Source organism: Phaenicophaeus curvirostris, chromosome 8 (genome assembly GCF_032191515.1).
Source record: "Phaenicophaeus curvirostris isolate KB17595 chromosome 8, BPBGC_Pcur_1.0, whole genome shotgun sequence".
Classification (NCBI taxonomy): Eukaryota; Metazoa; Chordata; class Aves; order Cuculiformes; family Cuculidae; genus Phaenicophaeus; species Phaenicophaeus curvirostris.
The window spans coordinates 28849301-28866985 of record NC_091399.1 but is presented as its reverse complement, the minus strand read 5'-3'; the positions used below and the strand labels follow the sequence as shown (position 1 = coordinate 28866985).

Sequence of the window (17685 nt, the reverse complement as noted above, 5' to 3'; positions counted from 1 at the left end):
GGCATTCACATGCCCAGACTTTTCTGTTGTGCAGCCTGTTTCAGCAAAATACAGGCAAGTGGAAAAAGAGTGCAAGGACAAGACAAGACAATTAAAAGTAACAGGAAAAAGACAATTGCAAAGAGGAAAGAATAAAAGGTGAGGAAACACTGCTGGGTTTGATTTATTTTTAAGGAGATCCTGTCAATCGCAAATCTATCAGAAAATCCACAATCTTAATGCAGTAAGATTAACAAACCTCAGCCTCTGGTAATCATAGAATCACCACAGAATCGTTTGGTTGGAAAAGACCTTTGAGATCATCGAGTTCAACTGTACTTGTCCAAAATGTATTAGGGAGTGAAAGAAAAAACACAAGGAAGACTAAAGCATTTTGTCATCAAAAGGCAGTGATTATCCACACATCAGTAATAAAGTTTGTTAATTAACAAAATTTGTATATGTAGAGAAGGAAGAGGTAATGCCAGACATTTTGACCTAGAAACACAGTCTTCTCTTGAGCAAAACAAGGAAAGCAAATCTCTGCACTGTATATTTAATGATATGTAATTGTTTTCATCAAAACTATTGTGCATCAGCTGCTTGTGCATAAATGCCCCACGGCTTGGGAACACGCCAGTTGTTGACTTTTCAGTTGCTTTTTTGCATATATTACACTACAATGTCCCCATGTGGCCAGGATTTTCTTCTTACTGTGCCCCTGATGGTACCGTGTGTTTACAGTAAATTCAGGATTCAACAGGCTTTCTGTGTGTGCAGAGATCAGCTCTACAGAACGTGCCTGATGATGTCCTAATGTGCTGACTTCAGAGGGCATGCATGGATGTGTATGTGCTCAAGAGGCGTGCCCAGCATTGCCCAAACCCAGTTCACTCTACTGTTCCGATTAAGTTCATTTTACTTTAGAAGATTTGGATATACTTGCATAAAATCTTCAAATTCTCTTTCAACAAAATGCATGGACACCCAAATGTGTGGTAGTGTTCTGAAGTAAGACCTGGTTTTTTGCCTTTGTTTTTACACGCATCAAGGGTTTTGGTTTTCACATCAGGGAGTTATTTCCAACCAGGATACATGGGAGATACCATGATCAAAATGATACATGTAAAAGCTAGCGTGGCTACCAATCTGGAAATCTTTCTTAGAATCATAGAATAATTTGGGTTGGAAGGGACCTTAAAGATCATTGAGTTCCACTCTCCCTGCCATGGGCAGGGACACATCCCACCAGACCAGGCTGTTCCAAGCCCCATCCAACCTGGCCTTGAACTCCTCCAGAGATGGTGCAGCCACAACTTCCCTGGGCAACCTGTTCCAGTGCCTCACCACTCACGTGGTGAAAGAAATTCTTCCTTATTCCTAGCTTAAATCTGCCCCTCTTCAGTTTATACCCATTTCCTCCCGTCCTATCACTACAAGCCTTGGTGAACAGCGAATTATCTTTGGATAGTTTCAGTGCTCCAGCACTGCAGGGCCAGCCAGCTCCTCCTTGTTAATATATAAACAACTTATTTTGGTCACGTCTGTATGGATGGGTGCAAGGAGACCTACATCGGGGCTTTGGATGCTCCATGCTAATCAGGGACAAGCTGATCCTGTCTGGCAGCTGTTTTAGCAGAGCAGTACACCACAGTTAATCTGCTGTGTGAAGAACAGAATGTGGAGAAGCAAGGTGCGGAGAGAACTCTGGCCTTCCAGCACCTGTTTGGGTAGACATGCCCTTTCCGAGAGAACTTATTTTTTCTTTATCTAAGTAGCATCTTAGATCTAAAGATTGAAAAAGGCTACAGAAACCCACCTGCTCACTGAACAAGGAGCAGCCCTCTCAATTTATCACTCCAAAACCTCCAGAAACTGATCTTTGGAAAGACTAGCTCAGAAACTAATCAAAAATAATGAGGCCATGGACATATGAATAGAAATGTAATGCTTAAGGTGCAAACCCGGAACAAAGTGTATTGCGGTAGCTATGCAAAATGGGTATATTATGCCTCTGAAAGTGTGAGAAATGAGCATAACAAGCATTAAAGGAGCCTGAAATCATGAGAAAGTAATTACTGCTTTGTCCGTTGGTAAACAGGCCACAATTGCATTAAGACTACATTGTTTTAAGGGTTTTAATTAGGACTGCCTGACCTTTCAGGGTTTATCTGATCACAGGTTGGCCTGAGTTGATGGGTAGGTATAGAAATGTCTCAATCTATAGACCTCAGTTGTCGTAACAACATTGATATTAAGAAAGTAGCAAATTTCTTTCTGTAAAAGGTTAAGCATGCTGTAACAATATAAACAGCAGTAGATAAACTACTTGCCTTAAGCTGCGTGCACAGTTTTTTCCTGAGCACACACATACCTGTTATTTTGCATTTATTATTTAAGGAGTGATTTCGTCTGGTCCTGAAAGCTGTAATCTCGTGGGTGAATTGCCACAGGGGTACGGTCACCCAGCAACACTACACAGGGACGCAGATCACAAACATTTAAAGTCTGTTAATCCTTTGTGGGTTTTTCCTTGTTACAATTTATAATCAGGTTTTAGCAGGTATAAGAAACACCAATGTAAGCTGCAAAACAAAGAAGTAAAAAAATTTGGTATAGCAGCCAGCACCTTCCTCTCTACAAGGGATTCAGTGCGTAAACCCCTTTATTGCTTTTGAGTAAAGGAAGCATTTTTTTTCATTGGTATGTCCTTTATGGCCTTTAGTATTCATTATCTAATAGAGCTGTTATATTTAAATTCAGGGTTTGGTCCTCAAAAAGTACCACATTGCTTCAGTTCAGTCTTGGATCCAAACAAGACCCAAGGATTAACAATTCTCTCCTAAGGATTGTCCCTCAGAGTCGCTTCACTCTCAGAATGATGCAAAACTCCTTGAAGTGAGTAACTGTATTTTCCAAGAGTTTCCGTCCTCCCCAAAAGCTCCGAGGTTTGACTTTATTTAGTTTTCAGCCTGTTTGCTGACTTGGATCCGTCTTCCCATTGACGGAGAATAATCAATGGAAGCCTTGGGAGTTAGAATCGGGTGGAGGACCCGGCTGATAACACAGAAACAGTTCCAGTCCCTTGGAGGGGTTCAGGGCCAGGTTGGATGGTTGGACTCGATGATCCAGTGGGTCTCTTCCAACCGGGTTATTCTATGATTCTATGATTCTAAATCAGACCTGTTAACAAAGCGATGTGTGTTCACAGCGTTCGATAGGCACAGGGTCAAATCTTTTAATAGAATCATAGAACAGTTTGCGTTGGAAGAGACCTTAAAGCCCATCCAGTTCCAACCCCCCTGCCATGGGCAGGGACACCTCCCACTGGATCAGGTTTGTAGAATCATAGAATCACCAGGTTGGAAGAGACCCACCGGATCATCGAGTCCAACCATCCAACCTGGCCCTGAGCCCCTCCAAGGGACTGGAACTGTTTCTGTGTTATCAGCTATCAAACACTAAATCATTCCCCTTAGCACCTCATCCACCCGTGCCTTAAACCCCTCCAGGGAAGGTGACTCAACCCCCTCCCTGGGCAGCCTGTTCCAGTGCCCAATCACCCTTTCCATGAAAATTTTTTCCTCATGTTCAGCCTAAACCTCCCCTGGTGGAGCTTGAGGCCATTCCCTCTTGTCCTGTCCCCTGTCACTTGGGAGAAGAGCCCAGCTCCCTCCTCTCCACAACCTCCTTTCAGGTAGTTGTAGAGAGCAATGAGGTCTCCCCTCAGCCTCCTCTTCTCCAGGCTAAACACCCCCAGCTCTCTCAGCCGTTCCTCATAAGGCCTGTTCTCCAGCCCCCTCACCAGCTTTGTTGCTCTTCTCTGGACTCGCTCCAGAGCCTCAACATCCTTCTTGATTTGATGGATAATTAAGCGAACTTCCATCCACCTTTACGACACGCCAACCTCCTCTTATTTTCCCCCAGAATCCTGTGCACCCTCTGCCTCTCTGACGGCTTCTAACCTTTCCTAGATTAAGGCACTAAGAGGAATTTCTTCTTGCCGGAATCCCTCCTTCCCCCTCACAGCCCCCACCCCGGCTGCTTCCAGGGCGCCTCCCGGCACGGGGTCCGGAGGATTATCAGCCTTTAGCCACGTTCCCCGCGGGCTGGCGGCCCCGGGAGCGCCGCTCGGGGCTGCGATAAGGGTGGGGGCGACTCTGCCCCGTCACGGTGCCCGGGCGGGGCGGGCCGGGCCTCGCGAGAGCGGCCGCACATAAAGGCGGCGGCGCGGGGCGGGCGGCAGCGAGCGGCGCTGCGGCGGTGAGTGAGGGCGGGGGGCGTGCACGGGCCTTGGGTGCTTTGCTTTTTTTTTTTTTTTTTTTTTTAAATTTTTTTGCTTTCGCCCCCTCTGTCCCCCCTTTCTCTGTTTTTTTTTTTTTTTTGCTCGCCTTCTTCCCCCTCTTTTTTTTTTGCTCTCGCCTCTCCCCCATTTTCTTTTTGTGCTCGACCCTCTCTCCCACCCTTCTCTGTATTTTTTGCTCGCCTCTCTCCCGCATTCTCTTCATTTGCTCACACTCTCCCCTTTTATTTTATGCTCTTGCCCCCTCCTACCCCCTTTCTAATTTTTCGCCTGCCCCCTCTCCTCCATTCTCTCTTGCTCTCCCCCTCTCCTCCATTTTCTTTCTTGCTCTTCCCTCTCTCCCTCATTCTCTCTTTTTTGCCTGCCCTCTCTCCCCTTTCCCTCTCCTTTTGCTCTGCCCTCTTATTTTTTTCATTTTTTTTTTTGCTCGCCTCATTCTCTGTTTTTGCTCTGCCCTTTCTCCCCTCCTTCTCTTTTTTTTTTTTGCTCTGCCCTTTCTCCCCTCTTTCTCTTTTTTTTTTTGCTCTGCTCTCTCTCCCCATTCTCTCTATTTTCTGCTCGCTCCTCTCCCCGCATTTTCTCTTCTTGCTCGCCCTTATCTCCCCCCTTTCTCTTTTTTTCCCTTCGCCTTATCTTCTCCCTTTCTCTCTCTTTTTTTTTTGCTCGCCCTCTCTCCTCCCTCTCTTATTTTTTTAACTCGCCATCGCTCGCCCTCTCTCCCCCTCTTTTCCCATTTTTTTGCTCGCCCTCTCTCCCCCCATTCTCCCTTTTTTTTTTTTGTTTTTTTTTGGCTCTGCCCTCTCTTCCCCTCCTCCTCTCTCTCTCCGCTCTGCCCTCTCCCTCCTGCTCGGCGGGGCTGTCCCCGCGGCCTCTCCGTTCCCTGGGCTGGCGGCCGCGGTGCGGGGCCGCGTGTCCTTCCCGGCCCGCACAAAGGGCTGGGGGCGCGGGGGGTCCCTCCAGCCCTGGGCAGGGACACCTCCCACTGGATCAGGCTGCCCAAAGCCCCATCCAACCTGGCCTTGGACACCTCCAGGGATGGGGCAGCCACAGCTTCCCTGGGCAACCTGGGCCAGGGCCTCCCCACCCTCATAATGAAGAAATTACTCCTTATGTCTAGTTTAAATCTGCCCTTCTCCAATTTATATCCGTTCCCCCTTCTCCTATCACCACAAGCCTTTGTAAACAGTCCTTCTCCAGCTTTCCTGGAGCCCCTTCAGGTACTGGAAGGTCACTCTAAGGTCTCCTCGGAGCCTTCTCTTCTCCAGGCTCAACAACCCGAACTCTCTCAGCCTGTCCTCGTGTGGGAGGTGCTCCAGCCTTCTGATCATCTTCATGGCCTCCTCTGGACCCGTTCCAACAGCTCCCTCTCTTTCTTATGTTGAGGATTCCAAAACTGGACACAGGACTCCAGATGAGCTCTCACAAGAGAGGAATAGAGGGGCAGAATCCCCTCCCTTGCCTGCTGGCCACACTCCTTATGATGCAGCCCAGGGATGGGTGAGACTGTTTGCTTAGTGCCCTCACCCAGCTCTTGGGAGACTGTCTTATGAGGAGCAGCTGAGGGAACTGGGGTTGTTCAGCCTAGAGAGGAGAAAGCTGAGAGGAGACATTTTTGCTCTCTGCGACTAGGAGGTTGTGGAGAGGAGGGAGATGGCCTCTCCTCCCACGTGACAGGACAGGGGGCAATGGTCTCAAGCTCCACCAGGGGAGGTTCAGGCTGGATATCAAAAAAAATTTTCACAGAAAGGGTCATTGGGCACTGGAACAGGCTGCCCAGGGAGGTGGTTGAGTCACTATCCTTGGAGGGGTTTAAAAGACGGGTGGATGAGGTGCTGAGGGGCATGGTTTAGTGGTTGCTAGGAGTGGTTGGACTTGGTGATCCTGTGGGTCTTTTCCAACCTTGTGATTCTGTGGCTCTGGAGCCCCCACACCCAATGGATGGGTGCCCTGCAGTCTGTGACCCTGGCTACAATGTCCCTGAGCTTGGGGCATGGGTCACCCTAGCTGCATTGTGTCTGAACTGTGAGCGTGGGTGCCTTGTGGTCTGGGTGCCCCTGGCTGCAGTGTGCCTGAACCCAGGGGATGGGTGACCCTAGTTGTGTTGTTCCCGAAGGGAGGGGATGGCTGACTGGCTTTGGAGGTCCTGCACCCGAGGGATGAGTGCCCCATGGTCTGGGTGACCCTGGCTGCAGTGCCCTTGCACCCAGGAGATAGGTGACCTTGGCTGCGAAGCACCTGCACCCAGGGGATGGCTGCTTATATCGCTCAGTCCAACTGCGGCATGGTGGCTCAGCCGCACGTCTGTGACAGGTTGGAGCGGAAGGCTGAGAGTGTGTGTTGAAACAGCGTTTTGCTTATGCTTGAGATATCCTAGAGGTACGAATTACTAGTGAAGAGTGCAGGCCTGACTTAATTGTAATTGCAATTTGAGGATAATTGAGGCCGTGCCTGGCCTCGGGAAGGTGTTCTGACTGTATTCAAGCAGACCTGGTTTGTAGTGTCCATTCTCCTTTCCCCTAGAACAAAAGGAAATAACATGCCGAATCTGTGGTCTGCTCTGTGGGTTAGGAAATGCTGTGGCTAAAAATCCAAGCAGAACATGTGAGAACGTTTGCTGATGCTGCACGGGAAAGCAGAATTGTGGGCAGGTCGCAGTAGATGCCCTGAGGAAGGCAGATGGCTCTCCTGCAGTATGAGGAAACTGAAAGCTCCTGCCAATATTAAAGATTTTTGTGTACCTAAAAATTTAGAGCCATCTGACAGCTTTTTATTTGATATTGCAAATCTAATAAAATACTGCAGGGGATTGCTGATGAAACCAATATAGGAGGGCTGGCATAATAGTGCTGAGCAAACGGATGACCTTGAGTTTGAGTAAAGGGCATTAATGCAGCTCAGTCACAAAATGTGGGGTTGTGCATTTCAGACAAGGAGGTACCTTGGATAAACCCTTGTGCAGTGTCTGTCCCCCTAATCCCTTTTACAGGACTGCAGTCAGGGTTGCACCTGCCTTCATGGCTACATGCAAGGCTTGGCAGAGGGATCACTGAATTCCTGCCAGACTGCATCAGCAGAACTGATGAACCACCTTCATTCATAAGACTGGCTCCCAGTCTGCTGCAGTGGAAGACTGAAGTGTTGGATGAACATGGGGATAAAGAGCTTTGTCGCAAAAGTCAGTTAGAAACACTGAATGGGTTGGCATTTCTCAAAATGAAAGCAGAGGTACCTGATCACTGCTTATGTATCATCAGATTATGTAAGAGAAGCTTTCAAGGTCATTCATAATGAAAAGACTCTGAACTGATAAACTCGGGTTGAAGGCTGATGTTTATGGCTTCTGAACTAGTTCTCCAGGGAGAAAGTGGTGGGGAAGGAGCCAAGAAATGATGTTCTCAACTGTTTATAGAATGGACGTAGTGCCTTGCAGCAGGACTTGGTAGAATCTTGGAATCTCGGTTTAGCATGAGACCCATGCTAACCTTTCAGAGGTTTTATCTCCAGGGGAACTCGTGCTTGTAGCAGTCTATAGGATCACTTGTGTGAAATCACTTTTAAGATTTTGTGAGTTAAAGAAACGAGGTTCATAAAGTTAGCTATTTAAAAGATTATGCTGTGGAAGTAACTGGAATTCTAACATGATATACTGCATTCCCAGACAGAGCAAAATACTGCACAGGGTGTATAACATGACCAGCCTCTTGGGGCAGCGAGCCAGAAGTGTATCTCTTGTCTTTGTGGTACCTTCTTAGCCCTTTTCAGCAGGGGTGGGAGGCAGGGAAAGACCTGGCTGTACAGGTTTAAGACTTATAAAATTTCAGTTACTGACACAGTGTGGTTCCTGTGTATGCTCTGAGTCTTTGTAGCTGCAAATAAAACAAGGCTTAATTGTTTGAAAGGCTTAAGTGTAGTTATGCAGAGCACTGCTCCTGGAGATTAATAAAAGTTCTTTTCTTCTGGATCAAGTTTTGAGGTCTTAAATTCCCTTGTAAAAGTGAACAAGGATCTCCTCACCAAAAGTTCTTAAATCCAGATTTTCTAATTTGTCCACCCAGTGGGACTGGCAGATTTACTGAACACTGCTAAAACTCTAGAAGGCTGTGCCTTTTCCAGATGCTGTTGCTGACCAAAGATAACCCTTACTGTATCATTGGGAGACTGATGAGCCAGAGATCTTGGAAGTACTAGCAGTCTATGTAGTGGTTTTGTCTGGATGTGTAGGCTGCATCTTTCTGTGTTTCTTCTCTAGGGGGAACAATGCTAGTGTTTTGACTGGCCTACCCAGGTGATAAAGCTAAAACTAATTTCACCCATAACCTTTGTATTGCAAGATCAAGTGCTGATGAACTCCTTGGTTTTCAATTGCAATCAATAAGGTGATTTGAATAAATGCTTATTTCCAGGTGCAAATGCACCATTATTTAAACTTGTTATTAACTCTTATCTAGAATAAACCAAGATGTCTTCAGGAAAGGCTTTCATCGGAAAACCAGCCCCTGAGTTTACTGCCACGGCTGTAATGCCAGATGGGCAATTCAAAGACATCAAACTCTCTGACTATAGAGGTAAGCTTGTGTCCCTAATAACACAGATATAATCTACTCATATTGCAGAAATGGAGGGTGACCAGTGATAGATACATCTGGATTTTTGTTTCAAAGTGACAGTGACAACTTGGCAGCAGCCTGAGTACACAGCTTGAGACGCGGTTCTTGGTGATGGCTGGAGTGTGCTTGGGAAGCTGTTAGTAGCATGATTGACTATTACAGCGATGATAATTGTTGCTGAGCATTGTAAAACTCCTCTGCACTGTGATTGTGGATTAGGCTTATTTGTCCTGTCTGTCATATGATGAAGTTGATGTTACCTCTCCAGAGTACTATGTGAAACAGCAAAAATACCTTCACTTGCAGACTTTCAGTCAATTGAAAGTAGATTCTTCCCTCTAACCAATGAAGTTCCATTCTCTAGAGTATTGGCAAAAAGCCTTGCCAAAAAAACTTCCTAAAATCAAAGGGAAAGCCTGAAGTATTCAAGTAGAAATAGCTCTTCCTAAAGCCATCTACATTACTGACTAGAAGCTGTGGTCCTTAGCTCTCTGTTAGTAGTCAAGCTAGGGTCTTAAGCCTAGTGTAGCTGCTAGGAGTACTTAGAGCAGGCTTGTGGGAGGAGGTTTGGTAGAGAGGCAAATTGACAGTCTGGTTTTAGAGTCCTCAGTTGGGCAGAGTGTTCTGTTATTGGCTGTAAAAGTGGCCTTGAAGAGCGCTATTTGGCTGAAGTGTAAATCCCCTAGGTCCTTTATGGGCTTGCCGCCAGCATAGTGAAAAACGGGTGTCTAGTTTGCCATTTAATCCTTAAAGGTGGTGTTGCATCAAGCCCTTTCTCTTCTTTCAGGATTTGAATGGTTGATATTGAGTGTGATAACTCCTGTAAAGGTAGGAGATTAACTGGCTATACTGCTTTTCTAGGAAAATACGTTGTGTTCTTCTTCTACCCCCTGGACTTCACTTTCGTCTGTCCAACTGAAATTATTGCATACAGTGACAGAGCTGATGAATTCAAGAAAATTAACTGTGAAGTAATCGGAGCTTCTGTTGACTCTCACTTTTGTCACCTTGCCTGGTAAGAATCAACCTTTGAACCTATTAGAGTATGCTTCCTGGGCTCAGTTATTGCAGGAACTGAATTCTGAGTGTATTCAAAAATAAAGGCGCTTGAAGTGCTGGTAGTGTGGGGTGCTTCAGAACAGAACCAAGCATACCATTCAGTTCTTGCCTCATGGCAGACTGAGTGCAATATTGCAGAAAGGAACAGCTTTTGTTGGTACTTTACTCTGAACTGTCTGTTTTTAACATTTAAACTTGTACTTTTAGGATCAACACTCCCAAGAAACAAGGAGGTTTGGGTCCTATGAAAATCCCGCTGGTTTCTGACACTAATCGTGTCATTGCCAAAGAATATGGAGTACTTAAAGAGGATGAAGGCATTGCATACAGGTAATATGTTAGAAGGTAAACTTGCTGTTAAAAGTCTCATGTTGCAATGGATGGAGCATGGCGGGTGAACAGAGCTTGGCTATACTTCAACACCTGCAGCAAGCTGAAGCAATTAGCTATTCTAGAGGTAAACTGCTTCAAGCTATCCACCACTCCTACAAGGGGAGGTGTACTTGTTCTCACTGTTTAGACTTTGTATGGTTTTGGTAAGCTAGGTAAATGCCTGGTGCTCACCTTTGGTTACCTCTCTCCAGAAGTCCCATGGAGATGAGCTTCTGCAAACATTGGTAATGTGAGACCTACTTAGTTGTAGAAGTCATTACAGGTTTTTGATCTAGTGGTTAAAGTAAAGATGAATTAAAATTCATGCCTTATCTTTCAGTCAGCTGCTCAGAGTTAAAGTTGTTAAGGGACTTCAACTTCTGTGAACTCTTAACGTGACTTAGGGGGACTGAACCATTGCTGGGTTGTTTTTTCTTGAGAACAGTGTTTGTGGCTCTTCAAATCTAAGAGTGCCTCTCCTTCAATTCCCCTTTTTCCTGTTTCCCTTCCACTTTGCTTCTCCACTAGTATCTTCCTTAAATAGGAAGTGTTGCTTTCCTGTGTTAGTGTTTTTACTTACTTCCTGTCCTTCCTGGTTCCCAGTGGCTTTCAGCCACTAATGTTTCAGTGCTGTGTGTACACTGAAAATCTTCAGTTTGGGGAAGAGGTCAGTAACACTAGATAACTAACTGCTGTAATGGAACACTGAACTTGAGTTTTTGAAACTCGCTTCAGCTTAATCTGTCTTTCAAAGCCTGTGTTTAACTTTATTATGTGCTTTTTAGGGGTCTGTTCATAATTGATGAGAAGGGGATCCTGAGGCAGATAACTATCAACGATCTTCCTGTTGGCCGTTCTGTTGATGAAACGCTCAGACTTGTCCAGGCGTTCCAGTTTACAGATAAGCATGGAGAAGGTAAGGGTTCTTCCTCTTTCTCATCTTAGATGTTTCTGCAGAGAACACTATTAACTGGGCAAGTTGAGGTTTACTGAAAGGTATTAAGTACGTGTATAGATCTGCACACAGAAAGTAACTGCCTGTTGAAATGCAGCTGGTCATGTAGAGCTGCTTGTTGAAGGGCACCATAGAACTGTATCTTATTCCAGTTAATGGCCCATTGAGGACTTACTAATATTCAAATATCACTTAAACCATTGTGATGCTGGATATCTTGTCACACATGTCACACATCTCTTTCAATTAGACACACAAAATACTTGAGAAAAAGATGATGTAATAATTTAACCTGAGAGGGCAAGCATAATTTAGACTCTGCTCTCAGATTTGTTAGGCTGGTAACAATCAGTAGTATTGTTGTCTTTTAAGCATTTAAATTCCTGGCAAGCCTGTTGAGCTGTATCCCTGTATAGTGAGGGAAAAATGGATGAGAATCTTTGTGCCTAGAGTTTGAGTAATATAAACTGCTCGAGGCTGATTGCTTTTTTGGTAACTCCTGCAGAAAAAGCTCTGTGGATGGAAGGTTTGAACCAGGTTATGGAAACAATGTTTTTATATGTATTAGTAGCCTTCAGCTGTGATTTAATTAACTAATGACAGGTGTCACTGCTGGTCATGCTTAACTTGCTTCAGAACTGGTAAATCAATGGCAGATTTTATTAAAATAAGCTGCTGTTGTGGCTGTGCTATAGCCTGAGGAGAGTCAGTGTTTCTGAACTCATGGCATCCTCTGTCAGCTGAGGAGACAAGCCTAATTTGATGGAGCTGTCACATGTCATTCAAATGAAGCCTCTTGGGGTTTACTACACCCTAGAGCAGTCAGAAGGTGGCAAAAGTTTCTCCTCCAGACTACAGTCTCATCTAAATCAGGATAAACCAGTATAAGGTGTGTAGTAACACTTGGAAGCTGAGAATGCTGTAGCTGAAATTGCCAGTTCCTTGTGGATCGTGCATTAAGCCTTGCAGAGCTGTGTACAAACAATACCATCCAAAAAGGGCTGCTCAGGAGTTGCTGCAATCTTGAGGCCGTGCAGCTTTTGCTCTTTGGCCTTTTGATAGCCATATGGGGGAATTGGAGACAGTTTTAACTCTTCTTCCCTTTTAAACTGGAGAATGGGACCAGGCTTAATTAAAGATAAGGACAATATAGACTTGACTGGATCCAAGGAGAGAAGTGTACTGTAATAATTGTAAAGCCTTCTGACCCAGGCTGCAGAAGTTGGTGTTACCTTGCTCTTAAGCTTAGAATCATAGAATCGCTAGGTTGGAAAAGACCTTTGTGATAATCAAGCCTAACTGTACCTTCTGAAAGCTTCTGTGAAGCTTTTAAGCAGGGTGGGTAGGGGTGTATGTGTGGCCTGCTGTTCCGGGGGCAAATGCCTGGTTCCTTTGCTGTCCCTCTCTGATGAACAAATGGAACTGAGTAAAATGATCTGAACATAATGTGACGCTGAGTAATGCACTCTGTATGTTTCAAATATGTATTTTGTGTTTAGAGTTGCTAGTTTGCTTTTATGTTGTGTAAAGCATGTTCTGCAGGAGCAGCTGATAAAACTTAAACATTCTTATCATTTCAGTGTGCCCAGCTGGCTGGAAGCCTGGCAGTGACACAATCAAGCCTGATGTTCAGAAAAGTAAAGAGTATTTCTCTAAGCAGAAATAAATTTTCAGTCTGAGTGGAAGCTAGTATGCCTTACATAAAGAGCAAGCATCAGTTACTGAACTTTGACTAAGTCATTGCATCTGAGTCACGGGATTCATGCTATAGGTATAAAGAGTAACTTTTTTACTTGAAGGAAAGCTTGTCCTGTTGACAATATGTTCATAGAAATTGTTAATGATTAATATCTGTACATCAAGCCTTGTTGACTTCAGTGACAACGCAGTGTATGTGGTTAGCCATGTGTTGCTTATCGAGTAGTGGTATCCTTTTGTAACTCTATTAAATAAACTTGTGGAAAGAGCATGCTATCTACTGTTCTTATGTGTCCTCAACAGGAGGCCTGGAGGCAATGCAGGCTGCATGTCTGGAAGCTCTGTCAGCTGAGCAGCCTGTAGGTGTCTCAGTTCCTCAAGGCCTTTTCCAGCTCTGTTAGAATGGAGGTACCAACACTTTAGTTTTCATGTTGCAGTAGTACTCTTCACACTCAGTGTGACTTTGCTCTCCTAGGGTAAAGTAAGATAGTTTGGTAGTCAGACTTGAGTAATACAACAGTGCCCAGAGCACAGATGTGACTGACAGGCCAGGCATATTTTCATGCACCATGTTGACTTAGTCATTTCTGCATCCACTTTGGTCAAAACTGATTGTTCATGCTAAATTTCTGGGAATTGTAGAATCACAATCACCAGGTTGGAAAAGGCCTCTTGGGTCATCGAATCCAACCATTCCCATCAATCACTAAACCATGTCCCTGAGCCCCTTGCCTACTCATCTTTTTAACCCCTCCAGGGGTGGTGACTCCACCCCCTCCCTGGGCAGCCTGTTCCAGTGCCCAATGACCCTTTCTGTGAAAAATTTTTTCCTAATATCCAGCCGAAACCTCCCCTGGTGGAGCTTGAGGCCATTTCCTCTTGTCCTGTCCCCTGTCACTTGGGAGAAGAGCCCAGCTCCCTCCTCTCCACAACCTCCTTTCAGGTAGTTGGAGAGAGCAATGAGGTCTCCCCTCAGCCTCCTCTTCTCCAGGCTAAACACTCACAGCTCTCTCAGCCGTTCCTCATAAGGCCTGTTCTCCAGCCCCTTCACCAGCTTCGTTGCTCTTCTCTGGACTCGCTCCAGAGCCTCAACATCCTCCTTGTGGTGAGGGGCCCAGAACTGAACACAGGATTCGAGGAGTGGTCTCACCAGGGCCGAGTCCAGAGGGAGAAGAACCTCCCTGGACCTGCTGGCACCACCGTTTCTGATCCAAGCCAAGATGCCATTGGCCTTCTTGGCCACCTGGGCCACTGCTGGCTCATGTTAATCATCCATTCAGTTCAAACACTGTATGGAAGTGGGAGCCTGGGCCTTCTGGAAAGCAAACTGCCTTGGGTGTAAAACATTCATCCCTAATCTCTCCCACTGTGTGGAACGCGAGTGAGAATATGCCAGTTACCCATTAGCTTGTCATATGACTGAGATCAAAAGAAGAATGGCACTACAAAATCTGGTTCTCTGATGTGCACAGCCTTGTCTTTAATCTTTGTATTCCAAATGATTATGTGCATGCTGTAAAACTAGAAAGCACATGACTATAGCCCTGAGTTAACTGTAAAGCTGTGTCTGCTGTGTGGCTTCATTGTTAAAGGTGGCTTGTAATAAAGTCCTGAACTTCAGAGCTGAGGATTTGGGTGAGGAGCTATTGCCAAACAATATAAGGGAGTTAAAACCCTGTGATCTTTATGTACCTGTAAAGATGTAACCCTTAAAGTTTCAAGGCGAAGACATTGAATCTGACTTCAGCTCCTCTAGTAAACAAGTCCTGTCCTGCTTAGCAAGCGATAACAAAGTGGAAACCCAGGGGTACTTGGGTGAGTCAGAAGCCAAAGTTGCACGCCTTGAGTAGTAAACTTGTTCTGTGCAGCTGGAAACAGACTTCACGCAGAAGCCTTACTACCAAATACTCCAATAAAAACTAACATGGCTAATTCCTTGAGTCTTCCTGAAGATACACTGAAGAGATGCTCAATTAGATCATTTTGCTTGGTATTTAAAAATCAAAATTATTCTTCACCTGAAGGTGAGGCTAACACACAAGGGTGGCATTGAGAAGTAACAAATGTTAACATATACGTAAGTGAGTGAATGCTGATGCAGTGTGGTTCAGTACAAAGTTAGTTATGCCTATCAAACTTCCTTTCCCAGCAAATGAATGGGAGCTTAAACTCAACATTGATTCAGATGCAGCTTGGAATTTCCATTTAAGCGTTCTGGGGCTTAACCCTCACTTCCAGTATTGTGACATCTTAGACTAGTGGATTTTTTTATGGCATTCAAGTAATTATAATCCTTATTTATTGAGAAATAATTTTTCACATGTCAAGATGCACGTTGCTCTAATTGTAGTTATGAACTGGTTTTGCTTTCATGATCAATAGGTGTGATATTTTGCAGTGAGGTGAAAATACATCAGGAGTTCTCAGTTTTGGTGACAAGAGTGATCGCTGTTGCAGCATCGTGTATTGCTTCGTGGGATTTTCACTGAAGATACTTTAGAAAGGGTTGAACGAGGTGGGTTTTTTTCCTCTGGTTTGGTTTGGGGTTTTTTTATTTGCCTTTTTTTTCCCCTATGTGTGACTGCACATCTTTTTTTGCTAGCTTAGTTGCTTATTATAAAAATAACCTTGAATTCATTAATTTCTTTAAAATACCTTGCTCGGAACAGTCAGACAAAGAGAAACTGAAATAAATGATACTGCCTGTCTTTTTGATTTCTCTTTATTTGTAGCCGAGTGCTATGATTATTGAGGTTTTATGTAACTGGCTACCACTTTGCAGAAGGACATATTTTAAAAGCATGTGAAGTTTCACTCTTAAAATAATCCCTGAAAGTTTAAATACCTGTATGTATCTTTTACAGAGTTTTGAATATGACTTTCAATTTTTGACATACAGAACATAACTTTTACTAGATTTTGTACATCTTTTATGAGTATGTTATTTCAAAATTTAAAATTCTGTATTTTTTTAGATGTATTAAGAAAAAAAAGCTTAGTAACGTTGAAAGGATTAGCGCTTTGTTGCAAACTGAGTTTCTCATCGGTTTTGAAAAGTTCTCTAAAAATTACTAAGTTTTAAAAGAACTGTTTGCTCAGCAAGCACTCCAGCCTTTTCATCAGGGCTTTGTGGAACAGTTAATTGGACTGTGCAACCAATCAATACAGGTCAAAGAACAGAAGCAAGCAGTTTACGTCTCACAGGTATTGCAGAATGATGCACTTTAGTTAGGAAAGTAAGCAAAACTCCGTGATTGTACTTTTTAGTAATATAATACATCAAAACAAGGCATGTAAAGATGTAAAAATGATGTAAAGATGTTGGTGTTTCATAGAATCACCAGGTTGGAAGAGACCCACCAGATCATTGAGTATTAATGGTTTGAAAAACATGAGGCGTATGCTCTGTGAAGTCCTCAGTGAGTCTGATGTTCAGGACTAACTAACAGTCTGTGGTTTCCAGGTTTCCAGGCTAAAGCCTGTGGGAATCAAACAACTGCACCATCAGCTCTTCTGCGCCGCCTGCGTTTCTGTGGCTCCAGGAGAGCGCGTTGCAGTCACGCTGTGGATTTGTTTGCAGAGCTCCCGCACAAGCAATGTGCCTGTGGTAGCTCTTCTCACCACACCTAGTGATGAGAGGTTTGGACTAAGATGTGAAACTTGGCTCTTTCACCTGAAACTTAAATCATCACACGTATAATGGGACACAAGTCTCAGTTTGGAATGTTTCTGTGCAAGACACCAATTGACATATCTATATGAGTATATGAGAAGTCTTTAAGATTGCTGTCTCCTCTGAAACTGTAAGCTCAGTAGGTTTACATTCCATGCTCTATAGCAACGTATTTTTGAAGCATTTGCACTGACAAATGAGATTAATATCCTTTGTCAAGACATAAAAAAAAGTCTTTAATCTACATAAACATAATTTAAAATGAACACATTAAATCAAATTAACTTCTCACAAAACAAAGGGGAAATTATTTTTTATTTTTATTATATTTTGGAAGAAGAGCCTGTTTAAAAAACCAAAAACGGTTGAAGCAGCAGTGAATGATTTGGGAAGACCAGTCAGAACAATACTGGAAAAAAAGGTTATGACAAATGACATGAAATTAAAGCCTAAAAACTGGCTAATTCCTTTAAGAGGAATAAGAGGCTTTATGCATTCATAGAAAAGCTAATGATTCAGCATAAATTTAAGATTCGGTAAGGTATTTTTCAGTCAAGAATTTCCCCCACCTCCTCCTTTAATTTACTTACAGGAATTCCCCTATCCCGTGCTCTGATTTACATGAGGAAAAAAAGAACAACAGGCCAACTTAGCGTAAAGGTGTGTGATTTCCAGAATCTTTGAAGACAATCATGTTCTGTTTCAGATTTTCCTTTAGGAAATGTTTCAGGAAAATAAAACGTGGGGTTATGATGTTTCCTCACTGCACAAACATCAACTAAAGTAACATGAGAAATATAATATTACCAAGTGGTAGTTATGCAATTTATTTTTTTCAGGAAACAGCCATTTCAACTACTTTTATACCTATATAATCATGTTTTGAAGATTGTGCTATATTATTGGTGAGATTTTGAACATTCCACTAAAATATCTTACTGCTTATGCTGTGATGATTAATTTTTTGTCTGTATTTCCCATCATTATGTTTCAGTTATCGGGGAAAAAAATTGCCTCCCCGTTTTTTATCTAAGTGCTG

At 43.9% G+C, this 17685-nt stretch overlaps 2 protein-coding genes across 2 annotated transcripts in view; one reads left to right on the top strand and one right to left on the bottom strand.

The window, feature by feature from the left end:
• Window positions 1–17685, bottom strand: part of AKR1A1 (aldo-keto reductase family 1 member A1) — a 186640-nt gene that overhangs the window by 27587 nt on the left and 141368 nt on the right. The gene's annotated exons all lie outside the window — the stretch shown is intronic.
• Window positions 8699–13242, top strand: PRDX1 (peroxiredoxin 1). Its single transcript, XM_069862927.1, has 5 exons — window positions 8699–8847; window positions 9751–9904; window positions 10156–10278; window positions 11106–11236; window positions 12856–13242. Exons 1-5 carry the CDS (start codon window positions 8742–8744, stop codon window positions 12939–12941), a joined length of 600 nt encoding a protein of 199 aa, XP_069719028.1. The 5' UTR covers window positions 8699–8741; the 3' UTR covers window positions 12942–13242.